Here is a 23561-nt window from a genome sequence, read left to right as displayed (position 1 = left end):
AAGAGATGAAAAACTGCCATTTGCAACAACATGGATGGACCTTGAGATAATCATGCTAAGCGAAATAAGCCAGACAGAAAAAGTTGAAAACCGCATAATATCAATTATATGTGGGATATAAACCTAAAAGCAACAAGCAAACAGGACAAATGAACAGAAACTCATGGACATGGACAATAGACTAGTGGTTACCAGAGGGTAGTGGCGGAGAGGGAGGAAGATGGGGTAAAGGGGTTCAAATATGTGGTGTCAGAAATACATCTAACTATGGTGGTGGACACACAATGCAATATATATTGGTGCAAAAGAGCTGGGAAGTAAGTTTTAGGTGTATACTTACTGCATTTCATTAAGCAATGTCACCATAATAAAAAATTAATTAAATAAATAAACAAGTTTAAGGCAAATTTCTCTACAACTCTCTCTCTCTCTCTCTCTCTCTCTCTCTCTCGCTCGCTCTCTCATTATGAAGAGGAAATTTCAGGATTTTCATTAAAAGCTAATCAGCTGTTTTGTTCTGCTTCTGTGAATGTGCTTGCTGCATGCAAGTGCTCACTGTGGAGCCCTTTTGCACATTGTCCTACTTGCCCTTTGCTCAACAAATGTAACCGAACCATTTGTACCCCTAGCAGCTCCGCTTTCTGTAACAATTTGTATCTGTCGGCAACCCCTGACAACTCCCAGCCTTACCAGTGTTACTACTTGTAGTCTCCAGAGCAACCTCCATCATTTGTAAAAGTTTGAGTTCAAACTGACCAATTAGCTTGTGTAAAAATTCGGTATATAAGCAATATTTCAACTAAGCCCACTGCCCAGATCTTCAGAGCACTAGTTCCTCTGAGACTGTGTGTAATAAATCTGAGTTCTCATTTCTCTCTGAGTTACTGCTTGGTGTTTCATTGGACTGGTTTGGGATTGTTCCACAACAATTATAGTTTAAGGCCATAATCTTGTCAGGGAATACAAAATAAATACAGTGGTGACCTAAGGGTATATATAACACTCCTTCAGATCTCTGAAATGAATCTATTAATAATTTTCTTCTCATTCAGGGAACCTGTTTTCCATATGGAGTCATTTTGGGAAGCAATGTTGATGTAGTTGAAAGAGAGCTAAGCTTGAGAATACCTGGGCTCTTCTACTGTTTAACTTTAGGAAAGTCACAATTGCTCTGAGTTCCAATTTTCTTATTTGCAAAACGAGGTTAGTAAGAACTACCTTACATAGTTCTTGAATTAATTATACTAACATAAAAAGTACATTGGACAACTTGAGCAACCACAAATGTAAGGTAATCTTAGTTATGAAAGAGTATTTAAAAATCAAAATTAGTTATAATCTTATTTTTCTTTGTGACTCAAAAGGAGGAGTCATATTATCTCAGATCTGAGATACAGCTCTACCTTTGACCAACTCTATTCAGTTAAGTTGTTTAAATCATTAAGACTAAATACTCTGCTGAAAATGAGGGAAATAATACTACCTACCTGATAGATTCTAGAGAAAATCAAAAGAGACAACATGCATAGAGCACTTAGCACAGTTCTGGTATATAGCAAATGCACAGTAATGCTAGCTATCATTAAAGCTGTGGTCTGTTTACTAAGACATCCCAGCAGGCCACTCCCATCTGTGGGACCCTGTCTGAGTAGCATCTTGACTTCCTCTGTGACTTGTGTTTCTCCTCTTTTAAAGATGTCTTTACAATAATGAGATTATAATCATTATTTCTGTAATCACTATAGTTGTATTCATGATTTCCTTTGCATAGGATTTAGTTGAATTATCATTATTATAGTTTCACTTTTATTGTGTTAAGTCAGTATCACTGAAAAGTTTTACAGTATTAATAAAATCAAATAATTTCAGAATTAGTAAGAACTTTAAATCATGTTATTCATTCAAATTGAGAATAGCCTCAATGTCATACCTGAAAAATGATTCCCTTTGTATCTTAGACATTTCCAGTGACAAGGAGGTAACCACCTCACGAGGTTGCTTATTTCATTGATGTACGTTTACATGTACATCTAATAATTAAGCAGTTTCTATCTACATTGAAAATAAATCTGTTTACCACATCTGCCCATGATTCCTGAGTCACCACATGGAACAGCATTTATCATGTCTCTCTATCAGCCCTGCAAAACCTGAAGACCATATTATATCTCTGTTTAAAAAATGAAAAACCCAAATCTCTAGAATTTATAAGATGGTGCTTAAAAGCATTGACTTAGAAATTAAAAAGTCTCCTCAGTCACTTTTTAGTTGTGTAATCTTCAAGTTATTTAATCTGTTTTTCAGTTTCTTTGTTAAATAATGCCACCTACTTTATAAAGTTTCCTTCAGAGATTGAATAATTATCCTAATAACAATTTAAATATTTATCATTATAATTAGCACATGGTAAGTGCTTACACTGAATTATTAACTGAATATTAGCTATTTAACCAATATTTTTTCTTTTGAGGTGGATTACAGGTCCTCTATTCTATGAATGTGCCTAGTATGTGACTAATTCTCTTTAAGGATAATGATTTGAAAGGCGCATAATAATAGTCGATGAATAATTATTATCTGATTAAATTTCTGTTTGAATACTGATGTTGATTAGATATAACTACATAGTCATATGGATATATAGACATTTTCAAAAGCAATGAAAAATCACAAGCAAAGGCTTGAAAATGTAAAAAAAAAGTGTTGCAGGTGATGTGATGTTAGAATTGGAGCTCATTCTACCATGCAAATAGTTTTGGAAGACCATATATATTTCCTACTTTACAGCATTCCTTCCTGATGATCTCATTACTATTGTTTCATAGCTGCATGATAAATTAGGTTGACAAATTAATTACTCCCTCATAGCCATCAGTGAGTCCAAAGTAAGGCTTAAGGGAGCTTCCAAGGGAGCAATCCAGGGAAAGTGAGTGTGCACAGGTCTTGATTATATAAACTCTCAATTCTTTATAAGTAGGAGAACTGAAACTCCTTTGGCTGGAGCACTCTGTATTTTACTGAGAAACAGTACTAGCTCTGTAAATTTGGTCTTACTAAAATGCTTTGGAAAACCTGACTGTATTCTCAGGTGGACTCTGAGTGTTTAAACTGCTGCTCATGTCTCATTGTTAGCCTCTGTCCCTCATACACTAATGAATGCACACACAGGGACCTTCCCAGTTCTTGCAGACATTTTTGTTTTCCCTGAAATGGACTTAAAAATCAAATAGAATTATATAATCATACATTATCATGATATCTGATCACAGGCAAGAACCAAAGACCTCTGAGAACCTTTGCTGACCAGGAAGAGATGATCAAGAGCTCAGAAATTTGCATGGCTCAGAGACACTATTCAGGTGTGGCTAGAGTTAGTAACAAGCAGCAGGTTGTCAGCAGCATTTCTCCCCCAGAATATCACTGTTTCTTTACTTTTGCTCAGTTCTAGGGTGGCACATAAGTTATTCATTTTGGCTTGGTCATTCTTTTTAAATATGTTTTTAAGTGGCACTTGCCACAGTTTATGATTGGAATCTCCATAATGAATGTGGCTCTATAACTTAAAAGCTCCTACATTGAAGTCGATGTAAAAGTATAGTGTCAAAGGTGTGGGATCAGCCTGTTGTTTGATTTCTAAAACTAAATTAGATACTCACAAGAGTGCTTGCTCTGAAGTCAAGACTTGAAATGACCAGGAAAAAGTAAGACAAAAACACTTTTCCTACTTCAGTATAAGATGATGATGTGAACCCATCCAGAAGGGTGTCATTGCCTAGCAGTGGAACAGGCTGTCCTAAAAAGCAGAGGCAAACAGCAATTTCCTAATGACTGAGAGCATGGGATATGGCATGAAACAGGTTTTAGTCTTAGCTCTGTCACATACTAGCTCTATAAATCTGGGCAACTTGCTTAACATTTCTAAGCTTCAGTTTCCTGCTCTGTAGATGGAAATCACAGTGATGGTTTCTTCCTATAGTGTTATTTAAACAAAAAAGAATATTTTTAAAGCATTACGTCCGGTCCTTGGAAGATAGTTAAGATTCTTTAAATGGCATGTTTATATTCATGAACCTACTTTTATTATTGTTAATTATCATTACATAAGTTATGAAAGATTTTTGTCTTTCTGCTCTATGGGCCATTGTATTTCTTTCTTCATCACGGTAACATGAATTAATGCTTTCCTTGCTGCTAATATTTCTTTTGCTTAATGTTTCAGAGTTGCCTCAAATCCACTTAGAAAATGTTTAAAGGACTAGAATAACCAGAGCATCATCTCCTGATGGAGTTGGGGATATCAGACCTCCCAAATCTGGAAAAAATGTAATCTGAAGAGAATATAATCTAAGTCTATTCAATTATATTATTTAACACAACATACTTGGAAATAATAACAGCATTAAAGGAAGGCACTTAAAGAAGTAAGTTTAGGATACATAAAAGAAAGGAAAACTTTTCATTAGGACTTATGTTTTTGCTTGATATTTTTACAGACATTTCATAAACTTTACTATGCTACCAGGGTATTTTTGTTTTTGATGTTGTTATAATAATTATAATTTTCATTTTGTAGATAATGAGAGTATATCTACGAAAAATGTTGTAAGGTTATTTTAACTAGTATAGCTAACAAATAACAAAACCAGGATTTAACTTGTGTTCTGATTTCTAATGCAATTTCTTTTCCTGATATTTTTCAGAGGGTAGTAAAAAGTGGGAATTTGCTACTAAACGATATTGTGAGAGTTCAAAATATAAATATGCCTAAAGAAAGTAAATACATAAATTAAACAACTGTAAAATGTCTCTTAACATGAGAATGTTTTGAATATATTTTTAAACTTCTGATCTTGTCATAGAGGACAACCATCTGCCTCCACAAAACATTCTTTCCAAGGGTTGAATAGACTGTGGTTCTGAAATAAGCATTTCTTATCACCTGATATTTTTATATAGATTGTGCCACTCATAAGAAAGCTAGTTGTTGCTTGTTAAAAACACAGCCAAAGCACTCATCAGCAAAAAGCTTGATAATTTGATATTGGTGTTCAGACTTTTGTGTCTTGGGTCTCTTTTCAAGGGCCGACTTTCTTACAGCTATGAGAAATGTCTCAGTGGTGGCCAAGTTTTTCCTCCTGGGTATCCCACACACAGAGGATCTGGAAACCATGCTCTTTGTCCTGTTTTTGTCCTTCTACATCTTCACTCTTATGGGAAACCTGCTCGTCCTACTGGCAATTGTCTCCTCCACTCGACTCCATACTCCCATGTACTTCTTCCTGTGTAAACTGTCTGTGTGTGACATATTTTTTCCCTCTGTGAGTTCCCCCAAGATGCTCTTATACCTCTCAGGGAATAGTCGAGCCATCTCCTATGCAGGCTGTGCATCCCAGCTCTTCTTCTACCATTTCCTGGGCTGTACTGAGTATTTCCTGTACACAGTCATGGCCTACGACTGCTTTGTTGCCATATGTTACCCTCTGTGCTACACAATAATTATGAGCCACAGAGTGTGTGCCATTCTAGCTCTGGGAACCTCACTTTTCGGCTGTATTCAGGCCGCCTTTATAACCACTCTCACGTTCCAGTTTCCCTACTGTGGCCCCAGGGAAGTGAACTCTTTCTTCCAGAGATGCTGAAGCTGGTTTGTGCACATACCTCTGCCCTGGAGACGGTGGGGTTCATCAGTGTGGGCCTCATGCCTCTCAGCTGCTTTCTTCTCATCCTCACCTCTTACAGGTGCATTGTCTACTCCATCCTGCAAATTCTCTCTGCAGGAGGCCAACATCGCGCCTCTCCACCTGCAGTCCCCACCTCACTGCTATTCTACTTTTCTACATGCCAGTGGTCCTCATCTATCTAAGGCCCACCCCGAGTCCCTGGCTGGATGTCACTGTTCAGGTCCTGAATAACCTGGTCACCCCCATGCTAAACCCCTTGATTTACAGCCTCAGGATTAAGGAGGTAAAATCATCCCTGAGGCAAGTGTTACATCATCTGGGCTTCCTTTCTGAAGAGTTGTAGAGAGAGAAGAGCAACTAACACTTCACTGAACTTCATAGCTTGAAAGATATTTTGATATGGTTTTCACAAATATGTTTGAATTTGAGAGCACAGGTATTACTACGATTATTTTCATTTTATAATGTGAGGACTAAGATTCAAAAAGTTAAAGTGACTTGTTGAAGAATACTTGGAAGTGATGACAGAATGAAGAATCTGGAGCTGGTTTTCTGACTCTGGATGCTGTGATTTCTTAAAGATTTCATACTGCTGATGAGGTATTTGCCCAGGAGGCAGAACAACCTGGACCTTCTGCTTCACAATCTTATTTTCTTCATCCTCTTATATCTTCTCTTCTTCCTCCCTCACCCTGACACTTGGCCAAATTGATTGTCTCCTCAAATACCTGAATTGGATAAACCCTAATTTTATTGGTATAGATGTTGTTGGAAAAAAACTGGGAAAGGTTCATCCATATGGCTTTAAGTAGTACCCTTAAAGAATATAAAGAAGTTGTATAAAGAGAAGGACTTCTGTCTGGGACCTGAGGCAGGTCTTTTATGAGTGGGGTAGAGTTATTGGTCTACTGAATCTCCTAAAAACCCTGTCTGTTGAGCTTTGACCTGGGAGTAGACCCTGACTGTATACATGTGCCATGTAAATGAGAATGTGGAAAAGGCAGATGGGGGAATCCATGGAGGGATCACTGTACTCCAATACCATATTGGAAAATCTGTATTTGGCTTTATATTGCTCTGTACAACCAAGGGACAATTCTGGGTTGACACTGCCATTGTTTTGTGTCTTTGGATTCTCCATTTAACCAAAAAGGTTTGACGTTTTTCTCCATTCCTTTATTTTTTTCTTTCTTCTTTTATTTCCTTTTTTCTTTTTCTTTTTTTTTTATGGCTAAGGTATACTAAGAATGAAAAAATGTGCTATTTCAATACAATTGCTTTCATGACTGAATTCATTGAGAATCTTATCACACTTGGGGCATATAGTTGCTATGAAGTTTATTCTAACAGTAGAGTAGAGAGGGAAGGACACTGGGAAGAAGATGATGGAAAAGGAGAGGACAGAGGCATAAACCATTTTTTTTCTCCTGTCTATATTTCTCAGAATCAGAGCAGCCAAGGAACCTGCCAGACCAATTCAGCTCTGCTGTGTCTTTGCTTCCAGCCACTGTGGTGAGCCAGCACATGCTCCTGCAGTGGAAACAAGCTCTTGTCTAGTCACTTCCCTTAAGTGCCCCCAGTCATTCTCAGTACAGATTCCCTTGTTCTCATTAAACAAGAGCTTAAAGGAGAAGGTGAAAATACATCTCGAATTATTTCAAATTTGGTATATCCCTTCTCAAATCTCTCTGAGTGTATTTGAAAACCTTTCCTCCTTCCTCAGTTTCTTGATTGTAGGCACATGGTCAAAAAAGAACAGTTTATAACAATAAAAGATGTGATCCAATTTCCTTTCATTTTTACTCATACAGATGTCATTTGATGAATAATTTTGTGCTAGGGGTGGGGAATACAAAGATGAAGAAGACAAGATCCTACTGGAATGAATCATAGTCTACTGGAGTAAATAAACAGATATGCCACTAACTATAACATATCATAATAAATAAAGGTACGAAATACACCAGAAAATGTGGTATACATTTTGGGGGGGGGGGCTCTGGAGGGATCTCACAGAGGAGCTGTTGAAGACTGAATGTTTTTGTTTGTCTTTTCCCCTCCCCACCCCAATAAAGAATATCTGAGAAATGTTTTATAAGGAGAAGCAACATATTTCTCAATCTTTTGTTTTTGAGGGGTGGTAAGGATGGGAGATAATTTTTTGAGTTGGTATCTCAACTATTTGCCATCTATGAGTGAATGTACTTGTAAGAAAAATAAAATTCATTTGACCTATTTTCAGTGTTCTTGCAGCTCAGCAATTTATTCCTGAATTGGAGCTATGCCTTGCACAGCTTTATATCTTCTTAAGCTAATTGACCTTTCTGCTTGCGTCCAGGTTTCTGAGAGATATGGTCACTCTCCTGTCTCCAGATAGTGCCTGAGCTCTCTTTCCACCTATGCAGTAACCCAGAAAGTCAGGCCTCGGCTGAGGTGTGGAGGTCTAGGTTGGGTTTGATGGTGGAACGAGACTTGATTGTGTTCTAGAATTGGATAATGTAGGAAGAATTTGAAAGAAAAAAAAGTAAATGGAAGAAATCCCAAACCATGTAATCATCTATCTAGAAGAATATTTAATCCACAGGAGTGTACCATAGACAGAGACTCAAGTCCCCAATGCAGGGAAGCCAGAGAGCAAGAATAGTGAAGCAGAGGTTCAAAGTACGTTTTGAGCAGACTGGACCACAGCAGCAGCGTTTCCTGAGATACCGGATTCAAGCACGGTCTAGGTGTGGCATCTGAAAGGCTTCTCTGTTCACTTCAACATTTTGTGCAACATACCTTTGTAGCTTTAATCGCACTTTCTTTTTTGCTTCATAACCAATGGTTGTTCTGAATTCCACCTGTATATTTTGTTTTTCCTACAGCTCCCAGACAGAGAAACTATGGCATGGACATCTACAGTGGAAACCTATAATATGGCCACTGAAAGTGGAGCTGAGATGATGGCTGCTCACCTGGCATTGGGTGATTGTGGACAGAAGTTTTCAAAGAAGTGTTCATAGTAGATGTCTATTCTGTTTATACCTTGCTGTGCCTGGCACCCTGCTGATTTGTTAACAAAATGTTGGCTATGCTATCCTAAGCCTTGTACCACCTATGGTCATATTGACCTACGCATACACTCTATTTCTTACTTTAGTTTCATTCTTAATTGTACTTTCAGTATGACTCCAAACATCCACATCATTAGCTATTGTGTTTATCTCACCCACTCTAACCAGCACTTACCATGTTTCTACTTTGCCCCTGTGCCACTGGTTAGATAAATGTGACTTTTGATTGTGTCAGGGGCACTGTTGATGAACAAAAATAGTTTTCTAGCTCCAATAACTTAACTAACACAGGCCAAGGTTCACTTAATTTTTATACAAGGTTGTTCTAATTTTGCCCCATGGCTCGATAAGATCCAATGACAGATTAACCAAAATATCAATAGGTTTATCTTTGTCTGCAGAAGAGAAGATCATCATGGGCCCTTCAGTGCTTAAGGAAATGGGTCATGTAAGGACTATGTTCTTGAGAAATCTAGTCACTCCTTTATCTGGACATAGTTCTGAAGATGCCCAACATAGGGATAGTTAACTTAAATTTTTTTCCAGAATCAACTGATCCATTTAGATGGAGATTCTTTTTGCCAAAATTCTCCAGCTATCACCTGGATACCAAGAGGATGCCAAATGCTGCTATTTTCTTCCATGGTGTTGCATTTCTGAAACACATAATTAGGAATCTCTCCATTATTTTAGGTAATATTGCTAGTGATGTTACAGCCTCCATTAAGCCCAACTAAGGCTATTAATTCTTCAGCCAAAGTTATATTAGATAATAGAATTTCTCTAGACTATATATTAGCAGAACAAGGAAGGATAGGCACGGCAATTACCATATCTTGTTGTATATACATAAACACATTTCATGAAGTAGAAATCCATTTAGAAAGTATTAGAAAAGAAGGTACTTGGCTTCACCAACTCCCTACAGAGGAACCAGGATTTAATCTGTTCAGTGACCTTTTTAGTTGGTTGCCAGCATGAATAGGCTAATTATTTGGAAAAAATATGGCAAGTTGGCTTAATAATTCTACTTTGCCTTTCTTTTATTGTTATAATCTTTAAGTGTTGTACCTATTGTTCTCTCAATTATGTAAATCCATAAACCAAGCCCCAGCTAACATATGTTTGCTCAACAGATTGAACTATGCTCTTAATTAATTAATGTAAACCTCTTATTAAGTGGCCTGCTTCTATTTTCAAAGCTGAATACTATTCCACTGTATGTATACACCACATTTTCTTTATTCATTCATCTTTCTATAGACATTTGGATTGTTTCCATATCTCGGCTATTGTGAATAGTGTTGCAAAGAATACGGGAGTGCAGATATCTCTTTAATCCTGAACTGGGATTGATGGATCATAAGGTGATTAAAAGTTATTTCTAATTTTTTGAGAAACCTCCATACTGTTTGCCATGTATTCACTGTTACAGTCATTTACTCAAGAAATATCTAATACAGGTGTCTAATGTGCACACCCTTATGTAGGCATTGGAATGCTGTGCACTGAGAAGAATACAGAAAAGCATATCTTTGGCTTGAAAGTAAACTTTATGAATGAACTGAAAAATCTGAAGAGATTAATCTTTAAGTTGGTGGTCTGAGCAGTAGAGTTGTCAGAAGAAGAGCATTGTTAGAACTAAAGAGATATGAGGAAAAGTATGAAGGCAGAACTACACAGACTGTATTTGAGGCCAAGAGTGCATGTAGAGTAAGCTAAAAATCAATTCATAAAACTGTCAGAGTAAATCTTTTCAAAGATTTAGTTGCTCTTTTTTTAGAACTGAGTTTTAAATTTATAAAAAGTTATTAAAGGCTGTTGAATAGCAAAATGATATTATTAAGCCACTTTTGTAAAAAAAGAAAAAATGAATCCAGAAGAGATGCAAATTGAATCAGAGGTAAATGTGAGTTGGAAGACACAAGAAGACTTCATATAGCACAGATAATATGAGATATAGAGTATGAGGAAGTAGTTCAAAATGATCACATTTTTGGATCTCAGGAACTAAGAGAATGTCATTATCATTAAAAAGCTGAGAGGATAATAACAGAAACTAGATTGGGGGAATTTTGATGAATTCACTATATTTAATGTAAAGAATCAGGACATAACTCAACTAATTCTGGTACCAACTCTCATTTGTACCAACAGGCACACGAAAATGCAAGTCTAGATTACTCCACCATCACCACCACCACTGTGCAGACTGTTCTCTTCACAAGTAGATGAGATCTTACTTTTATCAGACCTCCACTTACCATCATCTCAAAAAAGCCTTCACTGCTCTCCTATGGCTAAATTGATACTTCTCCCTGTACTTACAGGTGGTTTTACCTCATTGTAGAACTTAACTAATTGTATTGAATTTGCCTCTGTGTTTACTTTACTATTTCTCCTTCCAGACTGTATGTTTCTTACAGGAAGGAAGTGTTTTGTTCAAAGAACCTTAAAAAGTATTTATCACACCATAAAAACATTAAATTATTATGATACCAGTAGTTGTAGTGACAGCATGGTAGTTGGAGAGGACAGATTCAGCAAAATAAAGGAGAAAGTCACCTTAATAGAAGTAATTGTTGAAGTTGTGTGACATGAATAAGATCATTACAAAGGGTAGAGAGAGAAGGACAAATGACAAGAGGAAGTTTGGATCACACCTACATTGTATAGGACGAATCAGGACATTGGGCTATAGCCCAATGCAGAATCTGTCCCTTCATCTTCCTTTGCCTGTCAATCTTACAAGTGCAGTTGCTCTCCTTCATGTACAACCTATCAGTCTGATAGTTGTCACGTCTATTTTAGATGCCCTATATTCGATATTACATTTGAGAGATGGAAAAAGACCCTTAACACAGGAATCAGTAACAACTATTACAAATTAAACCAAATAAGTAAATTATGTACTCACTAAATGTTGTTCCTAAATAGATAGTAGGATTGGTGGGAGTTATATATAAGTTATGTGCAATTTGAAAATGCTTATTTAATAGACATTGTTTTTATAACAAAGATTACAAAAAATCTATTCTACGAAATTTTCTTTCTTCTGGATACAAACAGAAGAATTAAAAGTATTTTAAGGGAACACAGCTTTTGAAAAGGTTGTAAAACACTGACAAGATGGTAAACTCAGAAGGCCATGGCCCTATATTTTCTATATTTACCTTTTTATCTCAGAACCTAGAACACCAAGGTAATGTCACATAGTTATATGTCATGAGAAGAGCTGAATAGTTATTTTTGACTGAATAAAAGAATAGATTTTATATGCTAATTTAGTTTTTTCATTGCTCTTAATCTTATTCACAAAATGTAATAATTGTTTTTAATTATCCCTATGCTTACCTATTTGGACAAAGAACTCATTTTTTATCTAATACAAGGTAGGGATTCATAGTCATAAAATTCCAGGAGTAATTAATATACATCCTGGTTACATTTTGCCACAGTTCAGGCTCAGTAAGGGGAAAGGTATGATGAGTTTTAACTATGGAATAAACATTAGACAGTAAGAATATTTAAAAACATGATGAAGAAAAGGGCAAGAAAGAGTAGTGTGCACTCTGATACTCAATCCTCAGTTGTATAACTTTCGTTTAGAATTCTCTCCCTACTTGCATTTAATCTAATGAATTCCTATGCTACGCCCAATCTCCTTGCATACAAAAGAAGATCCATAATGCCTCAGCAAAAAAAAAAGAAAATCGAATTCCACAAGGTAAGTCTTTTTTGTGTCAGGAAGGAGATACCTTTTTGGATTTATTAAAAGTTTTTGTTTACACTGGGAATTTCTCAGAGCTTATCTTTAACAGATGCAGGATTGCAGAGGTAATTTATTTTTCATTTCAACTTCCAAAGAGATTTTATCTTAAAGGAATTAAATTCAGATTGTAAAGAAAAAATAGAATTTTAATGTTTAAATGAAATGATTGTAAGAACTACTTTCATTTTCTACTTCCTAATGAGAATCTCTTTTGAATTTATTTTCTGTCCTGAATTCCCCCTTTATTTCCAACCCTTTTGCTCCCTTAAAATGGATACCAACTGAGATGGGGTGAATACTAAGGAGATGAATACTAGACTCTTCTGTATTCAGGAGGCTTAAGTCTGGAGTACTCTTATGATGAGCATAATTTTAAGATCTCTCAATTTGAAGGCCCAATATATATTTTTTTCAGTACACCAGACATATGAAAACTCTCATTCAGTTCTGGATCATGAGAGACTAGTGAAGTAAAGTGAATATCAACTTATTTTTTTATAGAGAAATATAGCTGCCATGCTACAGGACTTTATTTGATGCTAATAACATGACTCCGACAAATAAAATGACTTGCCAGGTTCACATGGCTAATAAGTAGTCCATCTAGACTTTGAGTTTCATTCATTCAGAACTCCTTTCATGATATAAAATACCCTTTTCCTACCCTTCCTGGTTCTTGGACCCCTTTTTCCAGTTCTCTATTCTCATTAATTTGTAAAGGTTCTCTTTTAAAAATGAGATTATCATGTTAAGTTTTAGAATGAATATACATCGAGGGTAAGTATTCCTCTGAAACACAGTACTAAAGTACTGTTACACAAAAATACCACTTAACAAATACAATGAGAGCTGTAAATTTGTGCTGCAGTATTGCTTATGTGCACTGATGTCTATTGGGCATTGAGTTCGTTCTAGGTTATACACCGTAATATTTATACCTGAAATGTTTGAGGAAATGTGTAATAGCCGTGCATTTTATTTTACGGCATGCTGCTTATCTACTCTTGGATTTTTATTCTTAGCAAAAACAAATCTTCGATAATAATAATTTATTTAACAAAATAGAGGATCTCCTTGAAAACTTAATTTCTAAGCATGAACTGTTAGAAAAATGCCAAAGACAGCACGCACGCGCATGCGTGAGAGAGAGCGAGAGCGAGAGCGAGAGAGAGACAGAGACAGAGACAGAGACAGAGACAGAGAGAGTCACAGGCATTTCAAACTCATGATTAAATAAAGTAAGTCAAATTGTACAAAATTGATTTAATGTAAACAACATTTATTAAATATATCAATGAATTAGGACACATATACTGACAAGCAAAATTGCACAAACATGTAGAATTATATAAGTATAATGATTTAGAAAAACTAAGTATCATTTCAAGAAAAAATGTCCAAAATGAACTGTCACTGAGTTATACATATTATTAGTATGTGAATGAGACCCAAGTTTGGCAGAGTTGCAGTCCTGGATACAGGCTTCTTGCTTCTGTCTTCCTTTCCTCTAAAAGCTCCTTGTTCCTTTTCATTCTGCTATTTTCATGCAACAAAAGTGAAGCTGACTGCACCTCTAAGTTTTCCAGTCACTCATCCCAACTGCTGAGCATTACAACTCAGTGCTCAGGAAGCCTCTGACCTCAGCTAAGTATTCCTTCTAACCCTTGCTCAGCTTCAGCACCTACTATGAATTATTTTAAACCTTCCCCTTTCTCCTGGGTTTCCACCTTTATTACCATTATTAGCAGATGACAATTTTCTCTTACTTTGATGTAGAAAAAGATTCTGGAGGTACTGAAAGTGGTAAGAAGAATGTCCTCCTCCTGTCCAAAGGTAATCCAGCCTTCAGGCTCTGACTTCCCTTGCCTCCCCTCACTTTCTAGGTTCAGTTTGGCCTTTGCTGCAGGCTACTTCCTCTTGGCTCATAAATATGCTCAATTATAGTCATTCAAAAGAACTTTCATATAGCTCTACTTCTTGTTCATCTTTTATGATCTGCCCAAAAGAAACAAAGAAAGATCTGCCCAGTGTCTTTCTTTCTCCTCTAGCATTTTATTTTGTTGTTGTATTTTTTTAAATAGATTTTTTTTTTAAGAGCAGTTTTGGGTTCATGGCAAAGTTGTGTAGAAAGTAGAGCTCAACTGTGAACCCAGACATCCCCTCCTCTACAGATGCAGAGCCTCCTCCACTATCAACATACTACACTAGCATGGTGTATTTGTTATAGTAGATGAATCAAAACAGACACATCATTATCACCCCAAATTTATAATTGCATTAGAGTAATTATGTGTTATAATTCTATGGTCTTTGACAAGTATATAATGATGTGACTCTACCATTGCAGTATCATACAAAGTAGCTTCATTGTCCTAAAAATCACCTGTGTTCCACCTATTTATCTCCTTCTCCTCTCAAACCCTGGCAACTGCTGATGTTTTTCCTGTCTCTATAGTTTGCCCGTTCTAAAGTGCCATATATTTGAAATCATACAGTATACAGCCTTTTCAGATTAGCTTCTTTCACTCAGTATTTAAGGTTCCTCCACGTCTTTTAATGATACGAGAGCTCATTTATTTGTAATGCTGAATAATATTCCATTGTTTGGATGTATCACAGTTTATCCATTCATTCATTGAAGGACATCTGGGTTTCTTCCAAGTTTTGACAACTATAAATAAAGTTGCTACAAACATCTATGTACAGATGTTCTTGTGTGGATATAAGTGTTTCATTTCTTTAGGTAAATGCCAGGGAGCACAGTTGATGGATCATATGGTACGAGTCATTCAATTTTGTATGAAACCACCAAATTGTTTTTTAACGCGACTATACCATTTTGTATTCACACCAACTATGAGAGTTTTTGTTGCTCTCTACCCTTGTCAGCATTTGGTGTTGTCAGTGTTTTGGATTTTAGCTGTTCTAATAGATGTGTGTCTTCTTGTTTTAATTCTCAATTCCCTAATGTATGTTTAGTATATTTTCATATGCTTATTTGCCAACTGGTGAGGTGTCTATTTGGATCATCCCACCCCTTTTTTCTTTTCTTTAAATCAAGTTGTTCTTTTTCTTATTGTTAAGTTTTATTATTTTTTTTTGTATATTTTGGATAACAGTCCTTAATCAGATATATCTTTTGCAAATATCTCCTCCCAGTCTGTGGCTCATCTTCTCATTCTCTTAAGAGTCCCTTTCACAGAGAGAAGTTTTTAATATTAATGAGGTTTAATATATCAATTTTTTCTTTTAAAGATTGTGCCTTTTATATTTTATGTAAAAAAATCATCTACAAACCCAAAGTCATATAAATTTTCTCCTTTATTATCTTATAGTAAATTTAATTTGCATTATCTTTTAAAATTTTTCCTATTTTTAAAACTAATATATGACCATTGTAGAAAATATAAAAATACTATAAGCTGTAAAAATTATTCTCAGTATTTTTAGACTCCTGTAAAGCTGTAGATTTAAAAAATGCACATATGTATATGTGTGTATATGTACATTAATATGTGCATATACATACTTTTATATAGATATATAATATACATTTTGAAAAAATTATATTTGTGCATGTTAAAAAATGTACTATATACATAAAAACGTTTTTTCATTATAATATTTTTTACAACATAAATCATGAAGTCTACGCAGTATCTAACTGAATGCTTCTACCACAATGTTCAATCAATTGCCTATTGAGCACTTATAATGTTTCTTATTTTTAACAATTAAAAAAACACTGAGATGAACACCCACATGTGTTGTAATTTTTTTTTTATGTCTATAGCACCTGGTTTTCCTAAGTACTAACCAGACCCGACCCTGCTTAGCTTGTAATTTTTTAATTTAAAAATGTTTTAATGTTCCAGAACATAACTCAAACTAACATCACCATCTCTTTCATACATTTTAGATTTAATTGTTATAATAATTAAGAATAAAAGAAAAAATAGTCAATGTATTTGCTTGCAAGTTAATTATATTTCATTTATTTTGCAACTGTACCCTTAAAAGTCCTAGGAAATATTGGGAGGAAAAGAGATAAAATTTTCAGCTATCAAATAATATTAAATTAAAAATGTCTTCCTTTATTTTTCCCCTTGATAACATATTTCCCCCAAAATGAAATGGTTACTATATCCTAAGACCCATGAAAAATTAAAAAAAAAACTTCCACAATAGGAAAAGAAGGCTGGTTAAAATATAAGTCCTATGTAGATAGATATTAAAATGTCTATTAATAAAAAAAAATCAGTTGGTTTGAAGTGAATTTCATGAGCACACAGTTGTGCTTTGTGTTTCTGGCCATTGGAAGTTCTACACAAATGAAGTGCTGGACCCCAGTCTGGGCGACACACTTAGAGTGCTTTTAGGGTGACATTCTACCAAGTCTCCCTAAGTCTGGTAAGTGACACTCTATGTGCATCTCCGGTTATCTCCTTGGTGGAGCGTCTTGATATTGCTGTGTCAAAGGAAATAATGTGCTTAGATTTTTAAAAATGCAACTGTCATCCAAATAAATTATGGTTTATTCCTACCACCAGGGTATAAGAATGACTTTTCTTATGATCTCAGCTGACACTAGATGCAATTATTTTTCAGATCTTTGCCAATTTGATAGAAGAAAATGGTATCTCAGTGTTGTTTTAACTCACATTTTTTTGTTAGTACTAGGATTGAATGTTTTTCATATATTTGTTAGTCATTTGTATTTTTGTCTTAAACAATTGCCTATTCTTATGATTGCTTATTTATATACTGAGAACATTGATCTCTTTCTTACCGATTTGTAAGACTTTTAAAGAATGTTTATTGTTGGCTCATGTTGGCTCATGTTTAGCAATATTATTCTAAGTTTAAACTTGTTTTATTATTATTTTTTAATATTCGACATTTTAAATGCCTATACATAAGATAAATGTAAGTTATATAGTAATGAAATAAAACTCTTGAGACTAAAATCAATATAAAGAACTAAAATCTTAACAAATACTAATAAATGTTGGATTCTTTTACCCTCTCTTATCCCTCTGCTCTGTCCAGAGGTGGTCGCCACTACACAAAATTTTGTGTTTAAAATATCCTTATATTTTTAATAGTTTTATGTTTTATTTGTTTAAGCCATGAAAGTATATATTTTCTTTCATGCTTTATAAAATTGTCAAGGTAGCAAAGTAGTATTGATCAGGGGCTTTGTGGCCAGATAGCCTGGGTTCAAATTTGAGAGCATACCTTCCTAGTTTTCTAATCATTCATGTTAGTGCAGCTCTCTGTTCCACACTTTTCTCACTTGTTAAAGGAAGATAATAATGGTACCTACCACATACATAAATTGTGAGAAGTAAATAAGTTAATGTGATACCCGACATATAGTAAGGGCTATATAAGCATTTGTTGCCATACTCGTCATCATCACTATCGTTATTTTATAATATCTTCAGCACTTACTTTTTCGATCAATATTGTTTTGAAAATTCACACATCTTGTTGCATGTTTCTGTAGCTCATTAATTTTTACTGCTGAATAATATTCTAGTGTAGAAATATGCCACAATGTATAGGACTATCTCCTGCTGGTGAGCATGTTATATTTACAGATTTTTGCTATTAGGAAAGATGCATTATTCTTTTTGTTGTCGTTCCTCAGTTGCTTAAGTACCTTCCCACCTCAGGACATTTGCACAAGCCAACTCATTTTTGTAAAATATTCTTCTCCAGATAGCTACTTGGCTTAAATCCTCACCATCTACAAATTTTCACTCAAATAACACTTAGTGAAACTTCTCCAACCACATAATTTAAAGATTCATTCCCAGAATTCCCTATACACTTCTCTGATTAATTTTTTCATTTTAACTGTCTTCTATTGTACAATAAATTGACTTATTTTATTCATGGTAAAAGTTCATGCAGGTAGGGATTTTCGTTTATATTACTTCTTGGTATATTTTTAGTGCCTGGAACACTGTAAGGAATAGTAATAAATATTTGTCACATGGGTGAATAGATGGATTCACTGCTTTCACTGTCTTCTGGTTTACTGTTGTTAGAGGTCCTTGTCGGTTTGTCCTTCCTTTCAAGGTGATTCGTCTTACCTCTTTATCCAGTTGGATTCTTTTCTTTTTTTTTCTTTCTTTCTCTTTTTTTTTTTTCACAGTGTCATATTGTGTCTGGGAATGGGTTTGTTTTTATTTGTCCTACTCCCTATATGTTGTGCTTCCTGTATCCCTGTGTGATTTGTCCCTCTCTCCTTTGATTTTGGACTTCTCATTTTTACCTTCCTCTTCTTAACTTTGCCCAGCCTAACTATTCTGTGTCTGCAGATTCATGCCTTCATTGGTCTTAGAAAATACTCAACATTCATCCCTTCAAATTATTTCTATTCTATTTTCTACTTTTCCTTCTAGGACTCCAATTAGACATTTATGACACTTGCTTGTTTCGTGTTCTATAATCTTTAGCCTTTTGCATCTTCTAACATTTCTGTGCTGCACTTTAAGTAATTTCTTCAGATCCTTCTTCAAATCTGTGTCTAAGCTGAACTGAGTTTATTGTTATTGTAGCAATTATATTTCTAAAAGTTCTAAAAGCTCTCTTTTAAATTTTTGCATAATCTCTTTTTGCTTGCTTATTTCTATGACTGCTAGTTCTTTATTATCTCACACATTATTTATAATTACATATCTAAAGTTATATCTAAAATCTGTGAGGGTTTATGTCTTTTATTCATTGTTTCTGATGACTCTCTAGAGGCTGTTCTCTTTTTTCTCCCCATTGTGAATTTAATGATTTTTAATTATAAAATTATATTTGGTTTATATTTATGCTTTGGATAACCTAGGAGTTGAAATTGGGGATGCTAATGATGCTTCCCTTCAATGAATATTTACATTTGTTAGTTAGTTAGTTTCAAAAAAAACCCAGAAGTATTACCACTCTAGAACTGCTTCTTCTAGTTTCCCAGGTTTAATTTAGGAGAACCAGATTTATGTCCCTGACTTAGTTGCTGGTCTGATTGAATAATACCATTCCATACTCTCATATAATCCCCTGTGTGTATATTCACAGACTATTCCTCCCATCTCAGTAACTTATTTTTTAAAGTTTGTCTTCCTTCCTCCCTTCTTTTCTTCTTTCCTGCCTTTCTGTTTGTTTCCTTGGGTATTCTCCATATATCCTGTTTGCATAACGAAGCAATATATATTATATTTTATGCAGAATCTAGTTATTTGGTAGTAATGGGGCCTACCACAATATCTAGTTCACTATACAGCAAGAGGCAAAAGTTAATACTTTTTATTTGTTATTATTATACTTACAGAAGTTTTCATGACTGGTTAAAGAAAAGATTTTTTTGTATGGTTTCTTTTGCCTTCACCCTGATATTAGATACATATTCACATATATATTCTTTGGTTCTTTTATAATTAAAAAATTCATATTTAATTCTTTAATATACATGGAATTTATTTTGGTATGTGGTTAAGGTAAATATCTAGCTTTATTTTTTATAAATAACAAATACATTGCTTTAATAGTAGTTATTAAAAATTGACCATTTCCTTACTGGCTGAAATACTACCTTTACTGTGTTTTAAATACTCACATGTACATGAGATTATTTCTAGGCTTTCTATGTTTTCCCACCTATATGGCTATTATCCTAATACATTTGAAATGATTTTCTACTTCCTTCTTCTCTTTCATTCCTTTATCAATTGCAATTAGGTTTCTGCTTCTACCATATTCATAAACTTCTTTTGCTAAGTTTGCAGATTCCCAGTACAAAGCACATAATCCAGTGCCTTCCTCACCTGACCCCTTCACAGTGCTGAACATTACTGATCTCTCTTTCCTTCCTAATATGTTTAATCAACTTTTCTGACATCATAAAATCTCCCTCTTAGTAAAATTAATAAGGGCTTACATATTCCCCTGTCCAGAGATGGTTTCAGAATCACAAAATGTTAAGAGCGAAAAGTTTTAAATCACCAGTTAAACAAACAACAATATTGTAATCACTTGAAATGAATTTTAAAAGTGCATATTCTGAGCCCTGCTCACACATGTATTCTGACTGAGTAGGTCTGAGATAAAACCAGAAGATAATTTTAAATGTTGCTTGAATGATTTTGACACATATTCAAGTTGTGAATCATTAATCGGTTCAACCATATTAGTGTATAAATCAATAAATTGACACACAGTTGTCACAAAAATTTTAAAATGAATGGAACACTTGACATTATCCAGCCAAACCTCATATTTTGCGAATTATTAATCTGAGATGAAAATAAACTAACACTGCTATGAAATGGCAAATCTTGAATCCCAAACAAATGGTTAACAATCTTCACAAAAATCCTTTTAGTAGATACTATTATTTTTCTTATTTTAGAGATGAGGAACTGATATCTTGAAATGTAAGTAACTTTTTCAGAATGATGTAATTAGCAAATGACGGAGCTGAAATTCCTACTTTGCTTCTAGGAGTTTGCCCAACTCCTACTTTCCTCCTCTGCCTCCTGAATACACACAACAATCTAGACAAAAATAAATAAATCTTTATTTCCCATCATTGGGCTTTAAGGGAGGATGAAAAAGAAAAGTGTTGTGAAAGAAAATTACGAAAATCATTCTAGGAGAGAGAAGTGGTAATTTTCTGAGTGGCTCTTTTTCTTCTAAAATACTTTCTGTTTATAACTTAAAATATAAATTCCTACAGCAAGCAATTATTCCACAAATACTTAGTGAGCCTTTGCTGAGTGTCAGATATTCCACTGAAAGTATAATAAAGAATAAGATACACATGGTGCCTTTCTTCACAGGGTAAACAAATAATCAGATAATTACAAAAGCAGGTGGTAAAAATTGCTCTCATTACTCATGTCAGAACCCTGTCTGCTACACTATGAGAAATACATTTAAAAAAGAAAAAAAGAATATCTAAACTTCGCACAGTGGGTTGAATGGGAATTTTCCTTCAGCTGACATCTGAAGCATTAGCAGAAAACAAATAGGGTTAGAAATAGGTAATAAACGTATGCTAGAAAAAGAAAAGTAAATAGAATGTAAACATGGAGAAAGCCTCATTGTTCAATAAAGCAAATGTATTTTCAAGGAAAGGCAAAAGAAAGCAAGAGAAACCCCTTATATACTCTATAAATTCTCAAGTTATTCTCTTATCATTTTTGAAAATCCAAGTTGGATAAATATATTTCTTTCTTATACAACATAATCCCTTGCATTGAACTAAAAATTTTTCCTGAATATGAGTTTCCTTAATTTTTAAAAAATAATTAAATAAATAGAATGAGAGTATACATTTAAGGGGTAAAGAAATTTCAGTACAATGGGATCTGTACCACAATAGAGTAGGCACAGAATGCTGTGAGCATATATATATCTGAAGGTCATCTTCCCTTGTCTTTCTGTCCTGGAAAGACTTCCAGAGGTTCTGGACAAATTACTCCTGAAGGGGAGATAGGGTGAGCAAGGCAAAGGAAGAGGGTACACTAGGGTTTTCCAGGCTGGAAGATGAGCTTGTGGGAAAGTCTGCAAAAGAATAGAAACTTACTAAATTTGGGAAATTTAGTGTAACTGTAGCACAGTGCTGGGAAGAAGGCATACAGGAGGGGGTGGTAGTGACAGAAGATCAGGGTGAAAAAGTGAACAGGGTCAAAATATTAAGATTCTTGTTCAGCATACAAAGCAATTAGTAACAGAACTAAAGGGAGAAACAGACCAAAACACTATCATAGTAGGGGACCTGAATACCCCACTGTAGGATATGGACAGATCATCCGAACAGAAAATCAATAAAGAAATAACATGTTAAAATGACACATTAGACCATCTGGTCATAATTGACATTTACAGAGACTCCATCCCAAAACAGCTGCCTGCTCGTTCTTTAAAGCCCACTCATGTTGGTTAGGGGGCCACCTAGTGACTCATGAGTTCCCGTACCTACCAGAGTGCCCCACTCTCCTTTTGGGTAGAGATTTATTAATGAAGCTCGGAGCACAGACCATCTTTGTCCCCGGCAAGCCCACTAGTCTCAACATGCACATGTGCATGTGTGTGTGTGTGTGTTTGTGTTTACATAAAGAAGCAAATTATTAAAACAATATAATTTCCTTTTGATGAATTCAGCAGGTACTTCTCAGTCCTGACACTCTGATGCTGAAACCAGGGACCATCTACCTGAATGTGCTTGCAAAGTTTAAAGGTAGGTTTTATTCTATACAGTTGGCGTTCAACATTTGTTACTGGAACAAACAGGGTTCATCTGCATTTGTGAAAGTCAAAGGAAAGGTATGTGCAGGTTTGCCGCAAAGAAAGTAAGGATGTATTTCCGGGAGTTGCAAGTCCCGGAGACACAGACATGCTAATGCTCTCAACAGCCTGGTCCCCAGGGTGTTGTGGGAGTACAACTTATATAGGGAAAATAATTAGTCATCATGGAAACTCAGGGAGTTGGGGGCTTGGGTCTACATTAAAGAAATGAAATTTGTGTGTGGTTACAATGTGGTTACACAGTTATCTCATAAAATACAAAAAGGAGACTCTGTGTGCTTGTGTGTGTGTGTGCGTGTGTGTGTGTGTGTGTGTGTGTGTGTGTGTTTACATGCACATATAAGCCCAGGAAGGCATTGTAAATGAGGTTCAGTAAAGATTGGAAATTGATGAAATAAAGGGCTATGGAAACAAAACACTATTTACTTTTGACTTTCATCAGCTCTTAACTGTAGTGCACCCTGAACATGTTCATACTAAACCTAATGCCAAGCAACAATAGCAAAAGGAAAGTTTACATTAAACATATTCAAGATATAATCAGGGGCTTCCTTCAGATCCTTAACTAAGAGGACTATTTTCTGAGAGAGCCTGGAAAGTGCAAGCTTTCACACTTACTTGGAAACATCCCCTTCCAAGGGCACAGGCACAGGCAGATCCCACAGCTTACTGTTTGTCTTCCCGATGTGACAATTTCAGTAGAATTATACTTCCTCTTATAACTTCTTTTATTGCCCTTCATATAAC

The 23561-nt window shown here is 35.1% G+C and overlaps 2 protein-coding genes across 3 annotated transcripts in view; one reads left to right on the top strand and one right to left on the bottom strand.

Moving 5' to 3' along the window:
* The window catches only part of TTC36 (tetratricopeptide repeat domain 36), a 146436-nt gene that overhangs the window by 114050 nt on the left and 8825 nt on the right, over window positions 1-23561 (bottom strand). The gene's annotated exons all lie outside the window — the stretch shown is intronic.
* Window positions 4931-6024, top strand: LOC107507906 (olfactory receptor 149-like). The gene is given in 3 exon segments (XM_016139290.2): window positions 4931-5622; window positions 5625-5792; window positions 5795-6024. Coding segments are annotated over 3 exon segments (921 nt in total). The 5' UTR covers window positions 4931-5099.

Source organism: Rousettus aegyptiacus, unplaced genomic scaffold (assembly GCF_014176215.1).
Source record: "Rousettus aegyptiacus isolate mRouAeg1 unplaced genomic scaffold, mRouAeg1.p scaffold_m13_p_5, whole genome shotgun sequence".
In the NCBI taxonomy this organism is placed as follows: domain Eukaryota; kingdom Metazoa; phylum Chordata; class Mammalia; order Chiroptera; family Pteropodidae; genus Rousettus; species Rousettus aegyptiacus.
This window is presented reverse-complemented; position numbering and strand designations above follow the sequence as displayed.